The 22,096-nt window shown below is 34.8% G+C and overlaps 1 protein-coding gene across 2 annotated transcripts in view; it reads right to left on the bottom strand.

The window, feature by feature from the left end:
• Positions 1–22,096, bottom strand: part of PPP4R3A (protein phosphatase 4 regulatory subunit 3A) — a 43,130-nt gene that overhangs the window by 1,919 nt on the left and 19,115 nt on the right. For both annotated transcript variants that reach the window (XM_085317547.1, XM_085317549.1), the window contains 11 exons: positions 20,552–21,169; positions 11,493–11,570; positions 11,279–11,395; positions 10,793–10,909; positions 8,841–8,972; positions 8,632–8,734; positions 7,807–7,965; positions 6,316–6,485; positions 4,850–4,992; positions 2,006–2,196; positions 1,322–1,548 (listed from right to left, as the gene is read on the bottom strand). In XM_085317547.1, coding sequence (XP_085173673.1) covers positions 1,322–1,548; positions 2,006–2,196; positions 4,850–4,992; positions 6,316–6,485; positions 7,807–7,965; positions 8,632–8,734; positions 8,841–8,972; positions 10,793–10,909; positions 11,279–11,395; positions 11,493–11,570; positions 20,552–21,169 — 2,055 coding nt within the window. The remainder of the gene's footprint in view (positions 1–1,321; positions 1,549–2,005; positions 2,197–4,849; positions 4,993–6,315; positions 6,486–7,806; positions 7,966–8,631; positions 8,735–8,840; positions 8,973–10,792; positions 10,910–11,278; positions 11,396–11,492; positions 11,571–20,551; positions 21,170–22,096) is intronic.

Here is a 22,096-nt window from a genome sequence, read left to right as displayed (position 1 = left end):
ACAGCGTAACACTGGGTATATTACATATAAAACAATGTGATCAAATAATTACTGAAAAAACGATTTCCACTGTTTTTAGTTTGTAAATGCTACGCATTTTATAAACACTGGGTATCTTAACACTGAAAGAAGGTAGCTTATGCCTGAATCCATTAATTGTTTTTCAGTGCACTGCACAATGTTACTCAAACATTTTTCTTATAAAATCAAACATTCGGAATTTTGAAGCGAATATTGTATGCAATATGCTCCATATGTAAAGATTCCATTTCAGATTCAGGAAATTAATACTGTCTGAAAGAGAAAAGTCTCCAGTCTGAATACAGAATAGACTCAACTAAATTCCAAGCAGATTGTATGGCTTTTAGCGCTTGACTATGGTATTTTTTTCATAGATGAAATAAATCTGCTTCTCCTTCCTCCACACGAGAGTTTAGAGGAAGTATCACTTACTTCTCCTGTCAACCAAGGTCTCCTCATCCAGGTGCTCTCAACAGATGGTAATGCCAACAACAAACCCTTACAACTTATGTGACTATCAGAGAAAAAGACCTAAAATTACATTTGCCTTGGCTAGAAGTTAGGTGAACAAGCAATAAGGTGGCATTAAAAATAAAGATGAATCAGTTATTCCAAGGTTCCAAAAGAATACCTGAGAACTGAGATATAAACCTGACATTTCAGAAATAAAAAACTCTCACTACAAAAGTAGATTCTCATTATGCTAACTGTGCTGTACTGACACTACAGTACTCGCCCCCACTGGTTTGAAGGCACCACTCTATTGAGAGTGAATCCTGACATGGTTCAGACACAGTTGTAGCCAAAAATCTGGTTAATTACATTAAGGATGCTGTTGAATTTTAAAATGCTGGGGTTCAATACAACCAATACTGACTCTTTCAAATGTGCTTTTTCATTATACATCAGCATGTCTCAAGCAAAAAAATGTGTTATTTCAAAATGCTAAAAAATAAAAATGAGGTATTATAAATTGCTTATGTTACCACTTACAGCAACCATAATACAACTCCACAATACAACTAATTTCTTGCACATGCATCAGTTATATAATTCTGAACAACGTTAAAACGGTAACAGTAAAAACTCTCTATGGAAGTGGGTGGACTTAGTGGAGTCTGGTAAAATTCAGATCTGGTAAATGTCAGATCACCGTAAAAATTCTAAAGATCAGACAAAAAGTATGCACAAACTAACAGCGAATTACAGCTTTACACACCAGAATTCATGCAAACTTGGAATGCAAAAGCAAAATGCTGAACTGTAATAATAAAGCCTCCCTATGTCTCTTCAAAATTACCTTCGTTGTAATAGCTGCCATCTGAGATGTGCTTTTAGAAACAGAACCTGGAGACCCAGGTGATCCTGGGGATCCAGGAGACCCTGGGGATCCAGGCAAATTACTTGCAGATGACTGGCTSGTAAGGTTGGATTTTGTACCACTGGAAAAGGAAAGCTTGAAACTTGGGCTCTGACGACCTGAAAGATTAGTTTTCAGAAGAACTTCCTTTTCTTCACTCTCTTTTACTAGAGGAAGAAAAAAAGCAAAAACCAAAACAACATTAGTGAGCAAAATATTTCATTACAAATCATTTTCCTGTGTAGGAAAATGCTTAATACTTTACTCAGAGGTTGATAAACAGAATGGTCATAAAATTTTTTTCATACTACTGTATCACTCTATCAATGATATAACCTGAACATTTATATATAAAATGATGAATTATAAATCCAAATAAAACATAAGAAAACTTGACTGCCAGTTAAGGTTGTCACTTACATGCTTTAAGAAATAAACAACATTATTTTGTTCCACTGTGTTTTACAGACAACAGAACTTATTTTGAACAGACTTTCCATCAGCACAGTGTCACAGTTTCAATATATAAGAATTTAAGTATCAATAAAGCAAATTCTTATTTAAGGACAAAAAAGTACAAGTTGTCCTCTGCATAAGCTATATGGCATTCTTCTCATCACCTACATTTTTTCCTCTCCATGAATTTACTGATAGGGTCCATAATATCTTCATCATTTTTAGTTTTGTCAGAAGGGGGCACCACTGCCTCTCCATCTTCTATATCATCTTCATCAGTATTAAACCACATTTCCTCCTCATCCTCCAGGGTTCTAGCATCCCTTCGATATCGGTGGTTTCTCAAAATGGAGCGCATACTGAAAATAATAGATTTCAGAACTTTATATCCAACAACACCCTCATACTAGTAAGAGTAACATTCCTACTTGACATTTATACTGATACATAACAGATGCAAATATTGTAAGACAATAGAAATATCAGTATCTTTAACATAGCAAACCATTATGAAATGTGCATCTTTACATTTTCATTGCAAATGACTAACAAATTTTTTCTTTTTAAAGYACTTTTTCAAAATATCTTTGTAGAAACATTCATACTATTACTAGCAGCAGTATTAAATGTCACTTTCATAAATGTAATTTATATATTTCGTTCAGACATGGTAAACAGTTTGCCCAGTAAATAAAAAGCTATAAAACGTTTAGAAACTATAGATTTATTTTTCAAATCATACTTCATAAACATCAGTATTTGGAGTCCAATGTGTCTAAAAAAAATAAGAAAATCTAACTTACACAGGACTCTGGTTTAAAATTCGTATGTTAAAAATACAGCTATCTCTTCCTCTCACATCCACCAGTTACAATTTTTACTCAGTTTGGGGGGAACTGTTTGGATCATGACTAAATAAATCAAAATTTTTTGAATGGTATTTTCCGTTCTTCTGGACCCTGGACAGCAAGTGCTACTTCTTGTTCCCCATCAGATCTATTTATAACTACTTTTGGTCTCTCTCAGCTCTAGCTTCCTTTCTCCTCACAGAAGCAGCATTATGGTCTGGGAAGAGAGGCAGAGTGATGTGCAATTCAGAGAAACAGGAGAGCTGAAGTGGAAGGGGAGCTGAAAAAACTCTTCTGGTTGCTAAATGTTGATTCAAATAATTTTGAATAAGGACATGAAAACCCTTGACAATTTTTTTGTAGCTTTCTTTAAAATTTACTGGAAATAGTATAAATCTCAAAGTCAGTGTTTTTCATAAAGCCTCTGTTACTGCAATAAAGATATTAATATGACAATCTGAGTTCATTCTATTTAAGGAAAGGGTCTTGTGCTACAGACTGCAGAAAAAAGCCAGAAGTTAAAAATTAAGAAACTGCAAAGTAAAAAAAAAAAAGACTAAACATGTTTTTTAAAATAAATCTAACTCTGATTAACTTGGTTGCCAGTACCATCATCTGGATCAATATGGCACATATCATTTTAAATTGGATTTAATTGAAGTTCTGCTAACACTGCAAAACTACTACTTAAACAGCATTCTTCTAAACACTCTTCTGGCCTACGTCTCCAAAATTGTTGGCCTCTTTCCTGACTGAAGTATTCTTCATTAAAATGTGTGAATAGATTCTTGTTATTTTTGCATTTTTCTTATTTCTGTTTCTTCACTTAGGACCCAGGCTGTGACACGGCTTGCAGAGCCRCTTTGTAACGTGTAGGAAGAAGAAAAAAAGCTAGGCCAGATATAAACCTCTCGAAGCTATACGTTTTTCATTCACTCAGTTGGTAAAACGTATACAGTCACTTCACTCAGCTTATACCAAGAAAAGACCCTAACATTTTACTAATACTAGATTGAAATTACTCAAAAAAGTGGCTGGGTATTCTAACACATGCACTAATATCAGAATCATATGGCTTGTATTTCACAGCTGTTTCAGTGATAAGCTTAGCTGACACAAGCTAAAATACCACCATCTAACTAGTAACACATTAGTGTTCAAAACTGCAGATCTGGCATGTATTCTTAGCAGTACTTCAATACTTTAAGCCAAATTTACGATTATGCTCTCCTTTTAATTCTGGAGATCTCATTTTTAAGTATCGTTTAAGAAAACTTGTGGCGTGAAATATAACCTAGAAGTTTGAAATTTTATCATTAGCATGGCTAATCAGAATTAGTTTTTTAATGTGTTTGCAAAACAATTCAAAGTAACAGAGTAAGATTAGACCATGTCAACAATTATGAAGACTAATACGTTTACTCAGATGAGCAGTCCATTTTGTTTGAGTTATGCACAAAGTAAAACCATTTGCCAAAAATAAATGCAGTTACACAGTTCTAAACTTTTTACTTTTATACACCCTACCCTTTAAGCTTTGGGTAACTGTGTACTATGGMAGGGAACTTTTGCTCTGGCACAACAGAAGGAATGATTTAAGTGTGATAGCACATTATGTTGTACACTGTYAGCAAGTGTAATATTGGAAAAAAAAAAGTATCACTGAAAATCTCTTTGCAAATTCTATTTCTCAGTGACTTTAAGAAGAGATTATCTAAATATCTGCATGTCTACTCCTGTGACTAACTAAAATGAAAAGAAAACTCAGCACATGAATTTTTGAAAGAAAAATCCACACAATAATTCATGAAAGAACAATTTTTCTTTCTAGGGAATCCAATATTCAGTAAAGRAGCTTCAGATACTGACAGGCTTCCATCCTCATTACAATAGTGCACATAAGTTTAGGATATGGTAACTTGTCATCGTTACTGGAGAAGTAGGGAGAGGAGGAACACCATTCTCCAGTGMATGTTAGCTGAAAGCTGATCAAGAGTTTGAAGCAACAAATCACACTATTAATCAAACAAATTCAAAAATGCCCGAGATGCAGGCAGGAGTTTGTGTTATTTATACTTCCTGCTATCACACAAAAATCCATCAATACTCCCAAAACAGAATTTGAGCACTGAAATACTAATGAGAGCACATAAGTGCATTTTACCTGTCAAGTTTTGGATTATCTTGTCTTTCCCTTTGTTGCTCAAATCGCAGTTTTAGTCCTTTGAATGTCTGCACATAATCTACATCTTCCAGTGCTTTCCAATAATTTTCAATTACATGAGCGGTTAATGATTTTATATCTTCCTATAAGAAAAAACAACCATAAAGTGATTTACTTTAGTTCAAATGAATTTATTTGTCAACATAATATAATATAAGAAGTTATATTATGCTGTAACTGCAATAATTACTGGAATATTTTAACAATGTTCCATAGGTAATCATCTTGGGCAAAAACTACAATTATATATATTATATTACAGGTATTATACACATTATATTACAGGTGTAGTTAAAAATCTAGAGCTTCAAATACATGATTAGAGAAACAGGCATAATAGTAGTAATTTTCTAGTCATATATCTTTCAATATATATAAACAAAATCAAAAATGCCGATAGAAGATGATACAAAAAACAATTCTAGACGGTATTTCCCACTGTAGATCACAAATATTTTTATCTTGATAGATTTGTTTTTGTATGTTGTAACTGGTGAATTAAGAAACATATTTAGGAGATACAGACTTAGCATTCACATTCTTTCTTTTCTCACTGCAAATAAATTTCTTACGAATGAAGAAATGATTATTCAATATATTACACTAGGATGAGAACAAGAAAGGTATTTTTCATCAGAAACGAATATCAAGCTTTTCCACTGTGACCACACAGGTCACATACAGTCAAGCTCCCAACTCTTTTCCTTTTTGAAAGGAGTGTTGTGGCTGCCCAAAGCCACTGCCAGATAGCTGAGGGCAGCACAGGTCTGCCTGCTGGGGCAACAGAACTGCTCTTGTGCGTGGTCTGGCCTCCTGAGCACCGCACAGTCGTCGGAATGCCCTGCACACTGAACAAGGGAGTTGCTCTCTACTAGGGACAAGCAAAGCAACATGAATGAACTTCCTGACTTTTTTTTTTTTCCTTGGTTGCTTGCTCAGAGGTCACCTCTTAGAATGATAATACATCAGTAACAATAAAAAGACAGATTTTTAAAATTTGCTCTCCTTAAAATAACCATGGAGGAAATAAAAATTGACAAGAATTATTTACAGATATCCAAAAGTATTCTGGAAACACAATTTGGATATGTAAGTGAAAAAGAGGATAAGAAAATAAAACATGACTTATTTTCACATTAAAGCAAAACACAAACTCAGCTCCCTATCCCTCAGATTACTGAAAGACCACACCACAGAAGTTACTGCCACCTATATGGAATGGATCAACTTTTTTTTTTTTTTTTTATAGCTTCAAATCCTTTTCTCACCCAGTTCATTTAAATACACATATCATAAGACCACATCTTTATAATAGTTTAATTTAGGGCAGAAACTAAAATCAAAGTCTGTTTGAACTGTAAGTTTAAACAAGACAGTACTTATCTTTAGCATATAACAGCACTCACCACTCTGATAAATTCAAACATCTCTATTATGGCAGAGTTCATCAGATTATAACGGGAACCATTATTTAGAAATGCTTTGACCACAGGTTCAAACAAAAAACTTTTCATTATGTAACGGTTGTAGAATTCATCCTTTAGTCCAATAATCTTTCTCTTGAAACGAAGGGCACCTAAAACAGAAATGGTTTTAAAAGTTATACTTTTTAAATGTAAAAGAAAAAAGCTCAGAAATGACTCAGTATTATTTAGGGAAATTTGCAATCTCAGTTTTTGTAGAAAACTGCATCATTAGGAATATGTAATATGTTCAGATATTCTCTGCTTCAAAGAGGTCTAGACTATACTGCTGAAGTTTAATTATCTATTTTATCATAAAGAAATCCTCCATCATAATTCTACAAGTAAGACCACCTCTGATCACTGAAGAAGTAACATACTACTGGTTAATTATACTACTACTAACRCAGTAGCACGTTACTCATTTTTCTTCTTTTTTCTGAAAGGATCTGTGATAAAGAAATTTTTTTTCTCATTGGGATACCTGGGAAATTTGTTTATTCAAGTGTGTTTGATTACATTTAATTAAGTCCTGCTTGATTAGGATGCAAACTATCTCATTTTAGAATTGGCAAACAGCATTTTCTTCATACACACATTAAAGCAAAGACTTAATTTACATCCTTTATAAAGCTCTTTCTGAAACTCCAGTGCACACCCATGTTTGTGAATGTCCATGCTCATAGAGAAGGCAGAGTATCATCTCTCTAAAGTAAGTACATTTTGGTTAGCAACTGCTGTATATATGAAACATGATTATTGGAGAATTCCAAACACAAAATCTCAGATGACTCAGTAACCAATTAAAAAAGCTACCTCTTACTTTATGGTGTTTCTCAGACAACTTTAAGCTTTGTTTTATTCTATGTGCAGAAAGTGGATCTTGGGAAATTTTTATTTAGAGAAAATTTTAAAGAATAAATTGATGTTTATTTTTACCTGAAAATTGCAACTGATATTTACATGCAGAATTAATTAAGTCACACTGCTTTGCTAATACTGCCCTGAAAATAGTAAAGAAATTATCAGAGTTTCAAGAGCAGTACACTGAACATCTCTGCTATGTTCAACATAGTTAGGTAACTGCATCTATAATTAAACACCTCTGATAATTTCTACTCAAAAAACATCACAAACTTCTGAGGGCTCTCTTAGGATATTCAATATTGAAATATCATCTTTTCAACTTATCTTTACACTAGAAAAAAACTTCATGCATTTTGGAAAAGGCATTTGTAAAACCAAAATTACTTACTAATTCTAGCTGACATCTAAAAAAATGGTATGAAAACCACAAGGTATGGTATAATGGTAGCATTTCTGTCATTAGTCAAAATTTATCATGATTTGTGAACATCTTTCTTCCAGCAGAATAAAGACACATAAAAATCATTTTCACAAAATAACAGTTTAGTTTTTAGTTTTCAGACTTACACAATGCCAGGAAAGCATGCTTTGAGGCCATTAGAACAAGTACCCTTCGCAGGATATCTTTGTTAATAATGTAGTTCTTTATATGATAAGTATGATGCTCTACACAGAAAGTTAGCAATTCCAGTATTAATGCCAAGAGCTGGGCAGTCTGAAAATCATCTGTAATAAAAAAATATAAAACAATTAAACATATTTTAGAATATGATCTTTAGAAGCGATCTTCAAATATGCAAGTGCAGTCTGGTAAACACTTTCAAGCTCTTGTGCATTACCACAGCTAGGAAATATGCTAAAAAGTTAATGTTTAAAATAGAAATAGAATTAGCCTGTTAGGGACTGGATATTTTGATTCATACGAATATGACAAGAAACATTCTTAAAATATAGAAACAATTATACCTGAAAAAATGTTTTGTCTTTGTTAAACCGGTGTCTAAACGTTCAGAGAGTGAAGCCCTTACACTAACACAAGCTGTCAGGCTTGCCTGACCAAATCTTATTCTGATGCCTGCCTAGCTATAAGTATCATAAAACATGGCTCAATACACAGTATCCTGACTATGTTTGTACCAGTAATGTTACTTATTACGCCTCTTAACAAAAGTACTATACAAGAAACCAAAGGGCTCAGGCTCTTTTAATAATTCTAGAATATAATTATACGAATATATATATAAAAAGTCATTCTAGCCCTCCTTTTAAGTACAGAGAGAAAATAAAAAAAATACATCAAATTTAACCTTTTTAAATATCCATTTACAGTTATTCCATTTTAAACACTGACATTCAACAGTCTCTGATATCCAAAATTCAGAGCAGTATTACCTTTGCTAGGCTTGTCCTCTGTAGTATTGGCCAATAATGGGGCTGTGAGAACATGCATACAATGCTTATAGAAGAAACCCAAGAACTCTGTCTTTTCTGTTTTCTAAAGAATTAAAAAGAAGTTTAATGTTAATATTATATATGTAAACATATATCACCAAGCACTCCAGAAATCCAACTGTAATTTCATCTGAAGGTAATTTACTTACATTGGCAGTGGCAAGCATATTTTCTGGATCAACTAAAGTACGAAGTAAACCCATGAGTAGCACTGCCCCTCCAAGTTCTGGATCTGTGTCACAAATCATGTGTTCTATAATGAGGTTAATGAGTAGTATATCCTAACAGGAAAATGAAAAGAAGCAAAAGTTAATTCTAACGGCACCCCCTTGCCCAAAATCTTCAGATCTCCTCTAAAAGGGATGTTGCCTGGTCAAAAATGGTGCTATATTGAAATTAAAAAACAAACAAACAAAAGAACGTAACAGAAACAGATTAATTTTGCACGCCAATGGCAAATTCTGCAGCTACTGGTTCAAGAGCAAGGAAGCAGTCACCAAGAATCTTTCAAAGCAACTAAATTAATGGTACTTAATTAAGACTTTTTTAGACTTTAGCCTGAACTGAAAATCAAAAATATACATTGTACAGAGGGAGATCCTTACCAGTCTCATAACTGACCTAGTTTGTGGAAGTCTTTTCGTATCACAGATGTTTTAATCTGCATCCTCTTTTAGAATACATACCAATGACCAATGTCATATTTCTGCAAACACGCAATAGCAAATTTTACAGGCCTGAATAATGCCATTGGACTTAAAGAGATTATCCTCACCTAAGAATCATGTACTTGTAAAAAAAAAAAAAAAAAAAAAAAAAAAAAAAAAAAAAAAAAAAGAGTGACATGTAAAAATAGAGAACACTATTTGCATTTAGGAATCTCTACACTGAACTTGCTCAGTTACACTGTCCTCTGATGCAGGTGGTGGGGACCAACAGCATATTCCTCGCATCAGCTGCATGTGCAGCAAGCAATGTCCCAGCTGCCTCTTTCTTCCACTTCCAGGGCAGAAGTAGTAGCACCAGCAGCTTCCTGGTTTCTGCCATACTTTTGGCAGATACAAGAAAAAACAGTAACTCACTCTCCTCTAAGGAAAAGGCATCTCAACTTTTTTATTTTCTTTTTTCTCCCCCTACTGACTACTACTTGGAAATACTTCTCTTAGAAAGGTATATGTAATTTCTGGTAATCCTTTAATGTTAGCATTTTTTATTAATCAGTTACAGAGGATTTCTGGGAAATGTAAAACTTTTGTCAATGAGTCAGAGAGACCCAGTTCTTCAGACATGCTTGCTATTACTTTCTACATACGTGATAGCAAACTGCACACAGTAGATTCAGTAAATTAAAAACGTATGTCCACGCTAGCATCAAGATTAAAATTTGTATTTTGCGTATCGTATTTTAAGGAGGTCTTCATTGAAAAGCCTTTGGTTTTGGTCTCTTACAACTAAAAAATAGATGTGGACTTTTAAAATGGATCTAAGCATTTGCTATTTTTAAGGTTGTTAAATATATTCATTTTCCTACTAAAATATTAATATATTAKATCAAACAAAAAGCTATTCTAAAAACTACCTAAAATGTCCATGGACTTATGAACTAGAATGATTTTAGTGTGTCTTTTTTAAAAAATTGATGATTGTAGAAATAAAGGTAAAAGACACAAAACCAATATAAATATAAATAAAATTATATATATATATTTTTTGAAAAAAAACAGGGTATGGTTCACTTTTAAAACAAAATTAATCTTTTTATCCTCTTATAATTTTATTTCAGCTTGAATTATAATTCTGCTTCCAGAAAACTGCAGTTGTCAACATGGTTACATTCATATTTGTACTCTTGTTAGATGAAGGTCAGTCCTACTACAGCTACCAATGACAAAACTGTTTGTCACTATTATTTGCTATAGTAGCAGATACTAAAAATACTCCCAAATAATACATTTTAAAAATCTAAAAAGACCCTTCTAATATAAAACTTCAAATACAGCATAGAAAAATAAGATTTACTCATCATTAATACGATTGTAAATATGAAATAGTAACTGAAAAAAACAACAATACATACATTATCTGGAGACTTTCTACTTACATCATCATTCTGCTGCGCTTCCTGCATGACAAACTCTCGTACCATGGATGGGTTGTATTCAACCAAATATGAGAATATGTCAGTGGCTGCACTTCGTACTTGTGCATCATCCATACCCTAGAAAAGTAAAATCATTTATGTTTCCTTAAAATGACAGTCTTAAAAAAGAATGAAAAACAGAATTGGATTCCTATTTACAAGTCATACCTAAATACTACTAAAACTGACTCTAACTTTTTTCTTGTATATTTGGCAGCTATTAGTTAAAAGAAATCTTAGTTTCCCTGTCCTTTGGTCTGTTTCCTTATTTTCTTACTCAATTGTACACCAAAGAGTACATAAAGATGAGAAATCTTAAGCTAAGACATGACAAATAAAGTAAAGACTTCTGAAAACCACATGACTGAAGTTTGGCTTGCTTACTTTTCAAACAATTCTCCAGAGAAAAATAAAATCATTACCACAAACAAAAGTGAGCTGACTTACCAATATGACTTCTAGTGCTGGCAGGATGCCCATATTTGACAAAGTTTTGAAAAATGCATCTCTATTTTGAGGTTGCAATGTTTGGGAGAATGCACAAAACTCTTTAAGAAAATTTACCTGAAATATAAGAACATATTAGTTAATAATGAAAAAAGGATGCAAGTATCATTTTGTAGTAACTGTCCCTTTCATGTATATTTTAAGGATTTCTTACCAATTCCTGCCTTTTCTCCTCATCTGTGGCTTCATCTGTTAGTTGTGCAAACAACTCTGTCAGAAATTTTTCATCTTCCTACAAATGCAAAACAATACCATTTGTTTATCTGACAATACCAAAAGGCATCCAAGTATAATATAAAATTCTTCTAAGCCATGCCTCCTGCAATTGAGAGAACAGTGTTGTGTACTGCATTTTAACCATACAAGCATCAGCTGTCTAATTCAAACAAACTAATACAAATCTTGTTTTGAAGCTTTTATTATGATCACCTTGTTCCCCCTCTCTCTGCTCGAGTTTCATTCTCAGTTATGATGCATCCTGTATCATCTTTTGGTTGTTCTCTTTCTATTGTCATCCTCATCTTTTCACCCACACCTTCTTTAACTCCTTCCCATTTATCACATCCTTCCCCCTAAATCACACTACAATACCTTTGCTTCAAACATTTCTGTATTTTGAAAAACACGTTCTCCCAACTCACCCCTATCCACATGTATTCATCTTTGTAATGTTACAAAATCTTAGCAACAGATGGAAACCACAAGCACTAAGAAGGGAGTAACGAGGTGATATTCCATCTCCTGCCTGTTGTGAAAAGGGTGATTCTGGAAACCAAATTAAAATAACCGTTCCTACTAGCTACAGTGTTCATCGAGCATTCTGGCTGGCAGCAATTAAAAAAAAACTTTTTAAAAAATTAGTTATTTTTCATGCTGMTGTAGCTTAGTAAAACTACAAACAGCAGCCAAAACATTACAGATATGCATCTTCAGACTTGAACAAAAAACAATACTTAACATCCCCTGTTCTTCACTATCCTAAAAGCTGGAAGATTAAAAAACAGAAGCAAACCCTCCCCTATCATCTCCTAAATATTATATAGTACTTGACAGCACTTGCTTTAAAAAAGATAGGAGTATGCCAAAGCTGAACAGATTTTCCAAAACGGTGCCAGAATGTTAAGCTGCAATGTATTTCTTGTGAAGTCATTTCTCGTGAAGAACGTCACAAGCAACATCTCCCCATCCAAAAATCACAGCACTAAAACCCCAAGTTGCCTTGCTTATGTTTGCACAGCATAATGTAGGATCATGCAGGCACTACAGCTATATTCAAATAAACTTTCTTATACTGCAAGTCATCTAGGTACATCACCCAGGCTCACCTTTGAGCCTTGCTGAGAAAATGAGTACCTCAGCCCAGATGGCACACCATGCTAACATAGCTATAACGCTTTCACCACCCCGTCCAGGATCTCTGGACGGCACTGCACAGCACAGATAAACCCAAAACAGGTTGGCATGAGTCACTAACCCTAAAAGGCATTTCACCACACTGTATGGTAAGTCCTGTACTTAGGGAATGGCACATGCTTCCTCTTGCTTTCGTGCTGTGCTTTACTCCTAACCTGATCCAATAGTTCAATTACGATGAACAAATAATTATTCCTGGACAAAATTTCATATGCTATTTGTGTGACAAGTTCTTCAAAAACTAAAAGAGATAGCAGAAGCCTCATCTGAAGTTTATGAAAACTCACTCTGGAGGATCAAGTACTGGAAATCCAAAGTTTGACATAAAGATTTCAACAGAGTCTATGTTCAAACCAATCAAATATTAAGGATTTTGATTTTAGGATACTTAAGCTGTGATGAAAGAATATAAGGATATATGACTACCTGCTATCCATCTGTTAACATGAATTAGTAAGTTTTCAGTTTTAATATTTAGCTCATTAGACATTAGAGATAACATAACCAAAATACAGGAGAGATACTGACATACTTGTTTACTTAAATACAAAAAATTATAGGTAGCAACCTCTAAACATAAAAAGTTCTTTCAAAGAACATGCAAGCTGCTCTCCATGATTAAGAGTATATTTAAGAATAGACTAAAATGTTTGGTGTTATATCTAGATGAAATCAGGAAAAAGAGAAATTAAAGCAATCTATCAAAACTAGGAACAAACTGCATGCTTATTCCTCACTGGGTAGTGTAACCTCCATTTCTCCTCTTACTGAGTGAAAGAGGGTTTTCACCTCCTTTACAAGGCCTGAATATAAGTTCAAGTCAATACCACAGAAATATGTCAGAATGATCATTGGGAAAAATAATGGAAGATTTGGAAGGTTTAGCACTGAAATAAGTTAAGAGTCATGACTAGTGTGCTTCTGCATAAAAAGGAACACAGTGTTACCTTAAGTATCCCCCTCAAAATTTGTTTTAAGTTAAAATATGTAAGGACAGGAGCGGGAGGGATGCAAAAAGCCACCCCTAACGTCCCCACCCAGCGCACGACATTTGCTGCTGGTGATATGGGGGACTCATATACGACCCACTGGAGCCCACCAGGGACACAAGTAGCCTGGGAAGCGACAGCCTGCAGGAGGACACAGCAGAGCACAGMAGAGCAGCGCCCCGCTCGGCAGGACCAGCTCAGTGCTCTGGGCCGGCTCCCTCAGCCCCTGCCCTGGTTCAGGATCCGGCCAGCCRCAGCAGAAGGCGACCTGCTCCCCGTTACCGCGCTTGTCAACGTTTGGGACTGCTGGAAGCGACTCGCTGCATTGGAAATTAATGCCAGTTGATGAAGAATTCAATGCTGACACTTAAGGTTTCAGGAAGAGTTTGCAAAACTTGTATATGTAACTGTTTTCTAACCCTTCAAGTGTGAATATAATATAGTATTTTACAAAATTATTCTAAATATAATACCAAAAGATTTTCTACATCATTATCATSTCTTCCTCCAAATTCTGTTAAATATATTGTATTTTAAAATTAACAGTATTTTCTGAAATCTCTAATCCTCCGCACAACTCTGATCACATTTAAAATCAGTAGAGTTAAGATGGAACCACGTGATCCAAATTATTTAAGATGGAACCAAGTGATCCCAAATATCCCACACAAGAAATTCCCTTCATGGAAAACAGGCAGAAAATGGCGATTATTCCCTGTTGTTTTTATTTTCTTGGAAACATAAGCTCCCTATTACTAACTTCATCGTTCTGTCTTAGCCCTGAAATGTGTTTCAGGAAAGCCTTGTTCCAGATGCTTTAAAAAAAAGACAAGTTGTTACTGATATAAAAAGGTCTCTCTCATCTACAGAAAAACCTGTGAACGCAATGAAAATTCTAAATTGAAGATTCTATGTGTATCTGTAGCTATATATACAATCCTATAAAACTACTGACAGTAAGTGTATTTATTATATATTTAAAGATACATTCTTGAACTACACTACCAGAATCTATGGAAATGCACAGAAGAGAGGAGAGTTCATGTATTTTAGAAGTTACAAAGCACCAACACTGAACACCAGAATTACACAAGCTTAAATGTTCTCTTTCTTTTTTGCAACTTGGAAAAATCTTTTTTAAAAATAAAAAGCCTGTGAAATATATACAGAGTAAATACATAACTCCGCATAATATGTGGTCTCTCAACACAGACAGGTGTCTGTACTCATCTGTATATACCCTAGAAGCTATGAAGGTCATAAATGTTTTCCAAGAAAGNAAAAAACTGTTTACAGAATAATTGTAAATTAAGCTGTATGTTTTCTCCATGCTAGAAATTATTAAATGTGCGAAGTCCAAACTACACATATGCCAAACATTAAATATACTCACTTACAGTTCTGCAAGATCTAAGTAGATGCTCCTACGATTTGAACATCTTTCAAAATTCATGAGGATGGAATTAAGCCATGCTCTCCTCCCATTCATTCAAGTTTAAAAACAAAACCCGCAGACAAAGCAGGATCACATAAAAATATACTTTCTGCATTCATGTCAACTTTCAAAGCACTCCTACTCCTCCTCCCAAAAAGCACTTTAAAGCAGTCTTCAAAAGTAGGTCTCTCTCCACTGATTTTTGTTAACTTTCAGCTCTCAGACACTGCACATAGGGATTTTTTCCCTCGTTTATATATAATCACATTTCTCAAAAAAAAAAATCCAAGAAATTCAATGAAAACTAAGATAGAAAAAGAGAACAGTTTCCATCCTATTTTGACCCGCATATTCATTTTAGGCTATCATTTACAGATATTTCAGCTCTGAAAGTGACTGTTCTATAAAACGTCAYCAGTAAATACAGAATTACAATTTCAAACATATATTCCTTTCCACAACCACAATAAAAGATCTCATAGTTTTAAAGGCTTTGATCTCCTTCTTCTCAGACCATCTTCCTACACATGCCTTTCATTTGCTATCAATGAGCTATTTCCATTTCAGACAATATACTGAAATGGCAGCAGCACATCAAAATCACTTTTTACAACGAAGAAATTAATTCAGAGATCATCAGCATGCATCACTTGTAAACTTCTTTCATCAAGCACTTTCCCACTGAAAATGAAGTGCTCTTCTACGTTTCACTGCAAGGTAAATTATGCTGTAAAAGAAACCTCAAAATAGAGTTATTCCTGAGCCAACTACTATGAAATAGAGGACTTGCTGGAGATGTCCCAATTCTCTTATATTTGAGCAAAATTGCTTACACGCATTGACACAACTCTTACTCAAAAAACCTAAAGGGTAATTCACGTTTACCTTCAAGGGGCTATATTAAGTTGCTAGCTGTAAAACACAAATCCACATTTAAAATGAAGAACAGCATACTGTTATACAGTAAAATGTACATATGTACCTAAATGCCTACAAATTTGCAGTTATTAAAAAAGGTGAGAGGGACTACCAGCAAAATAAATTCTGTTTTTAAATAAAGCTGATTTACAAGTATAGTAATGCCATGTGATCACTGTTTCACTAAGCATTAATTAGTTAAATATACATTCCCCTTTCCCTTTCCAGTTTCCTGAAAACACAAGATAACAAACTCTGAAGTACTCCTAACAATAATCTGTATTCTAGAAGTTAAAACCACCACAGGATCTTGCTGGCAAAAAGAACACGCCAATGAGAGAAGGGGTAGAGAAYTGAAGGAAACAGTGTTTGCTCACTCTATGGCGCAGTTTTGCAAGTTTTTAGGTTTTTTTAATGAACTAATTTGTAATACAAAGGGAAAGAACTGGTGGCCTCCAGTGTAAACATCAGTATGTATTTTTTAAATTGCAAAAGAGCGTCATATAAAGTAAGAAACACTACTTACCTGTCCCACCCCCACTCTCAAAGCTTGGCAAGCTCCATGTCTCAGCAAGGCTCCTTGGTGGCTACCACATCACAAGACTAGAATGGGCTGGACCCCAAGCACTGAGAGTGTATTAGGAAGGGCTGAAATTGGAAAAAAATACCATGTATCTCTTTTGTACCCTCTGTACAAGCCAATCATAAAACCTGTAACTGACCACGTTTCTACAGTAGTTAATTCTGAAGAATGGAAATGCTGCTATGATGGGTTTGTTACCTGTCGTGACCAACAACATTTAGCACATGAGAACTTGATAAACTTGCTTAAAATGTCAGATTTTAGACAATTATATGCCAAAAATTCTATTTCACAGAAAAGCAACCAGTGTAAGCATTTTTAAAAAGACTATGGGAAATCTGAACTTAATGAAGTAATAGGGATGAATAGAGTTCATAAATCTAAAGTACCAAAGGTGACCCACTTTCTATTCTTGCTTTTACTACAGAACATGCAAAAGCCACTTGCCTACTAAATGAAGAAAAATCAGGAAAGCAGTTATCTTCCACACCTACAGATTTTTTTTCTTTTTTCAAAAGGTCCAGTATCTCTCCTAATAACCATTTGAAAGCCATAATTCCTACGAATCAGCATATACTTCAATTCTCTATTCTTGCCTCCACACAGAGGTTTGTCCAGTTTACAGAATTAACTAGTTATAACTGAAAAGTTGACTTTAAATGGAGCACTATCTGGACACAAAATGCCTTAAACAGGACACAATTCAGGTAAAGTCAACTGCCTTGTCAAAAAGCATAGGGTACAAGCTGCACAGCACAACTGGGCAGCTGTTAACAACCCTTCTTGTACAGATTTCTAGTCACTTTTCTCTAACCAAGGTATGGTTGAGTTAACCTGARCTGAGGCTATYGCAGGGTTTCACTTCAGTCTGACAAGAGAAGGGTTCTGCCAGAGCTCATCTTTTTATCATGCGGAGAACGGCGCTTCTTCTCTTCCTCCTCAGAGCCAGTCATACAAAACAACAGAACTGTAGGCACAATAGTTGCAATACATCATAGGATACCTGCTGCTCCTGGAGAAGGGTTTACTTCAAGCTTTCTGAGATGTAAAACTTACTAAAAATCTAACACTTCTATTGCAGCCTAACTAGTCTGGGAGAGACACTCTAAAGTTAACTGCAAAAGCACAACAGCCTATATTACACATTCACTGCACAAACAAAGCACTGTGGCTTCCAATAAAYTACTATGAAGAATCCCAGAAACTCTTCAGTTAATAAAGACTTTAAAAAGAAGCAGCTTTATAAATAAACAAGTAAGGTTAGTAAGCACCAGGACCTGGTAAGGTTAAAAATAATGAATGCTACGGACTTCCCTGACTTGAGTGTAGTTACGGTCAATTTTAAATCTTTCATGAAATAAATCCAGAAGAAAGTACTGTGATATGACCAACTACAAAAACGAATGTCAAACYACACTAAAGAAGAACTACATTAAGAACTAGTCATAGAAATCAAAAAAGCAGCCTTTGAATTCAGAGTATTATTTATTCTGCATAATGAGAAGAACATTATCATACACATTTTGTTTACGGATAGCAGGAATGGGAGGAGAAAGGAAARGGGAGAATGTGGCTTTAGATGGCAGAGAACACAGACAAGTGCAAGCTAAAACAGTGCTGTATAAATAAATGAATAAACTCTAGATGAGCAGTTCAAATCTTTGTTTTGAGCTACACTACRATAATTGGAAAAACAAATTAATCAAGCCTTTTAATCTTGTAAATGCAATGAGCATATGATTTGCTAAATCCTTCTTTAATTGTCTCAAAGACAAGAACTGATCATCAACGCTTCTGTCAAATAATTCTCAGCAGATTCTTACTTAGAAACTCACGGAGTTCGCCCTCCACGCTATAGAGCTGCCCTGTGAAAGGCCTAGGAATTACAGTATAGCACAGAATGTACAGCTGCACTTAGGCAGTGCTTGTCCTTAAAGCTGTACAAGGTACTTCAACAATTTGAAATGTTTACCTTACTTTGAAAGTTGGGCAATGCTACTTCTTCTGGCTCCACTGCACAGGAATTATACTTTATTCCCCAACAATCACAGACAACAGCAGCAGAAGTGAAGGTAAGGTTCTGAGACTCAGGATCACTCAAGTCCTGAAACTCTAGTTCATCTGTAAACTGCAGCTAACAAGTTTTACACCCGTACCAAGCAACGATATTCTCACTCAACTTATCTTATGTGTACCAATCTAACACAGTTTGTAAGAGACAAAAAACAAGAGCAAGCTAATCAGCCACYAGTTCTTTATCAAACTACCCTCACGGTTTCTGGCAAATGCACTCTTAATGATTCTGCAGTATTAGATCCTCCTTCTACTTGCTCAGTTTCCTTTCCAAAGCCACCTAAGTTCAAAATCCCTCCCAACATCAGCCACTGACACCAAGATTACTGAACAACTCTTCCCTTTGCCTCTCAAGACAACATCTACCATCCTCACAGTTCTACTTGTAGCAACACTTGCAAATAGGCCAAGGCATTTTAGAGAGACCATACTTGAATGTTTTTCAGCACTCTTAAAGTGAGGCTTGCGAGGTTTCTCAAACTGGCACTTCATGATGATTAAGGCCTTCTGACTGTTTAGGATACATATGCTGTGACCTTGTTCATCAACGATACACCCATAGGTAAGAAGAGTTTGATTCAGTTGGCAATATATGGGGATCTAGTATCATTCAAGGGGCCACAGGTGTTCCACCGGGCCCCCAGTGGCTGCTTCAAAAAGCGATAGTCTTTCCAGGAGTCATGTGTCTAGTGTGAGAAACAGTTCAAGTCCTGAGTGACAGGGCTCGCTTTTATCAGTCTCTGATCAACTGAGCGTGGTGGATAAAAAGTCAGGCAGCCTCATTTTAACACTGGTTTCCCATATAAGCTTGTGCAAGTAACTTACATTCTTCTTTCCAGTACTTTCCATGAAATTAAAAACAGTGCACTCTGAGGTTCAACTGAAGATTAAAATGATGAACCATCATTCACCATCTAGCATTTCATCCAGTTCTCCAGATCAGATAGACCCTAGGAGGGCCGTGGCTATCCATTTCTTAAAAGTTAGAAGAGTTAAGACAATGGTAATTGATTTCTACAAACTTAAATACATGTGCTTTTCCAATCCTAAAGCGTTCGACAGACTGTGGAAGCTCCCACTACAGAGATGTGCCACTTATTTCTACACAGTTCAGGAAATTCATGGGGTTGGTGTAGAATTCTTAAGACAGGGAGATAAGAAATCTAAAGCATCAGTTGCGTATAATCTCCTTACATTTTCAGTAAGACATATCAGAAAAAACTGAAAACTCCAAGTAGTATTATTTAGGGACTTAAAAGATAAGAGAACTAAGAAAATGTTCAAGCACCTAAGGCAATGTTATGTATTAAACCTGTACTTTTCACATGTTCCTAATTTATATCAAACTTCAAGTAAAAATATATTATATTTAATAAATTTAAATGAAATATAATTCAAGTGAAAAGATTTGGTTTTGTTATGCTAAATTCATCCTTAATTTTAGCACCTAAAAAGTCCCAGAAAGAGAAAAAATCCTAACAGAAACAACCCTTCAAAATACAACAAGTATTGTTCAGTACTACCCATTTTAACCAGTCTTGCTCTGCTGAGGATTCTACATGTTTGTTCACTTTTAATCATCAGTTATAAAGAATCTAGTCCAAAATCTGGAATTTACTTATGACCATTAATTTAACAGTTCAGTATTCAAATTTCATATCTCTTTTTTATATRCTACTTCTATGAAGTTGAAAGTAATTTTGAAGTGAAGGCTCCAACAAAGTGCCTCAAACTCTCCAAGAAGTATTATCCAACGTTCTTTGCCCAAGTTCAAATTATAAGACTGAAATTCTCAAACTTACCTGTAACATACCAACTATTTCCACTTTATTAAAAAAGATGAAAGAATGAAGTGTTGATAACATGTTTTCCTCAAATACTGAGGGAGTGGGTAGGACCATATCCTGAATATACTGTACTCTGTATGTCTGATGTATTTTTTGCTTCAGCTCTGGGTCAGATATAGGAATAACCTCTTTAAATTTTGCTGTTTTAGTCAGAAATTCCCTGTGTTTCCGTGACTGTGATAAAGATGGATCGTATTCTAGGCATCCAATTACGTCCATTATACATTCTTCAGAAAACATGACTTCAAAAAGTGCAGTTCTGTTCAAAAGGAAGATTCCCTTGATAATTTCATACAAGTGGTGTAGTCCTTCAATGTTCTCCAAGTCCTCACACACGTGAAAAATTTCTAAGAGCTTCTTAATATAGCCCTCATTTTCCAGTGCTAGTGCGAGTTTTTCACGACGTAATGGTGAAGGCAGTGAAGATGCCACAAGTTCTGCAATTTCTTCTAGTCGACTCAATTCACAAGATGGCAATTCTAGACCTGGTGAAGACATATCATCAAAACGTTCTTCCTCAGATTCATCCACAAGGTCCTGAGTAATATCGACAGAAGGGTCTTTGCCTTGAACCTACAAAATGTTTTCGAAAAAGAAGAGTTATAATGTTTATTAATATTTTAATGTTTTTATTAAAACACCATTTCAACTGTCATATGTTTTTTGCTTTTAAGGCCGAAATAGAAGTGCAAATACAAGTTTGACACTGAGATTTGCTGGTTYAGAAGATGAGAGACACTCAAACCATTTCTTTGGAAAGACGACTTTTAAAATAAGAATTATTTCTGTATTAGATAATTATATTTATTCTCTATAAAAAGGAAAACTAGCAATAAAGAATAAAAAAGAATGAAGTAAAAGATAAATCTTTGGAATACTTCACATAAAAAACGAAATTCACAATTATTAGCAGTGACCACAAGGCTTTGAGTAGCAAGCTAAGCTATTTGCTTCTAGCCCTTATTATCTGTACATAAATTTCCAAATGCAAAACAGTATTACATTATTGCAGTGATAGCTTTTAATGTATATATACAGACTGTTTAACTGCTCTTGATACTCCTCAAAACTTCTGTGCAAGCTCAAACAGAATAAAGAGGCTAGTCTTGATTTTCTTTTTCAGCTCTGGAGAGCTACATGTCTGAACGCATTATAGTGTACTTTCAAAATGCTCAATAAAAGCACAGAATCCACAGCAAAGTCTACAAAGCTCTTAAGAATTGACAACTCCAAATCCAAAATTAGCAGAGAGTAGAAGAAACCTGAAACTGTCAGAAAAACATAGCAAAGGATCTGTATAGATCTCTCTAGAGAAACAATCAGGAAACTGCATGAGTACGGATTAGTGAAAAAAAATGAACAAAGATGTTTGGTCACTGGTGTTTCAGCTTGAATTACAACTTAATTGTGGCATTTGTTTGGGCTCTAATGCATCAAATCCAGAAAGGCATTGTTGGTAGAAGGCACAGCTCTTTTCAACCTTGAAAATTAAAAAAAGAA

The sequence above is a fragment of the Rhea americana genome, unplaced genomic scaffold, assembly GCF_003343005.1.
Source record: "Rhea americana isolate MKP2758 unplaced genomic scaffold, rheAme1 scaffold_5, whole genome shotgun sequence".
NCBI lineage: Eukaryota > Metazoa > Chordata > Aves > Rheiformes > Rheidae > Rhea > Rhea americana.
The sequence above is the reverse complement of the archived record's forward strand: the minus strand, read 5'-3'. Positions and strand labels throughout refer to the sequence as shown.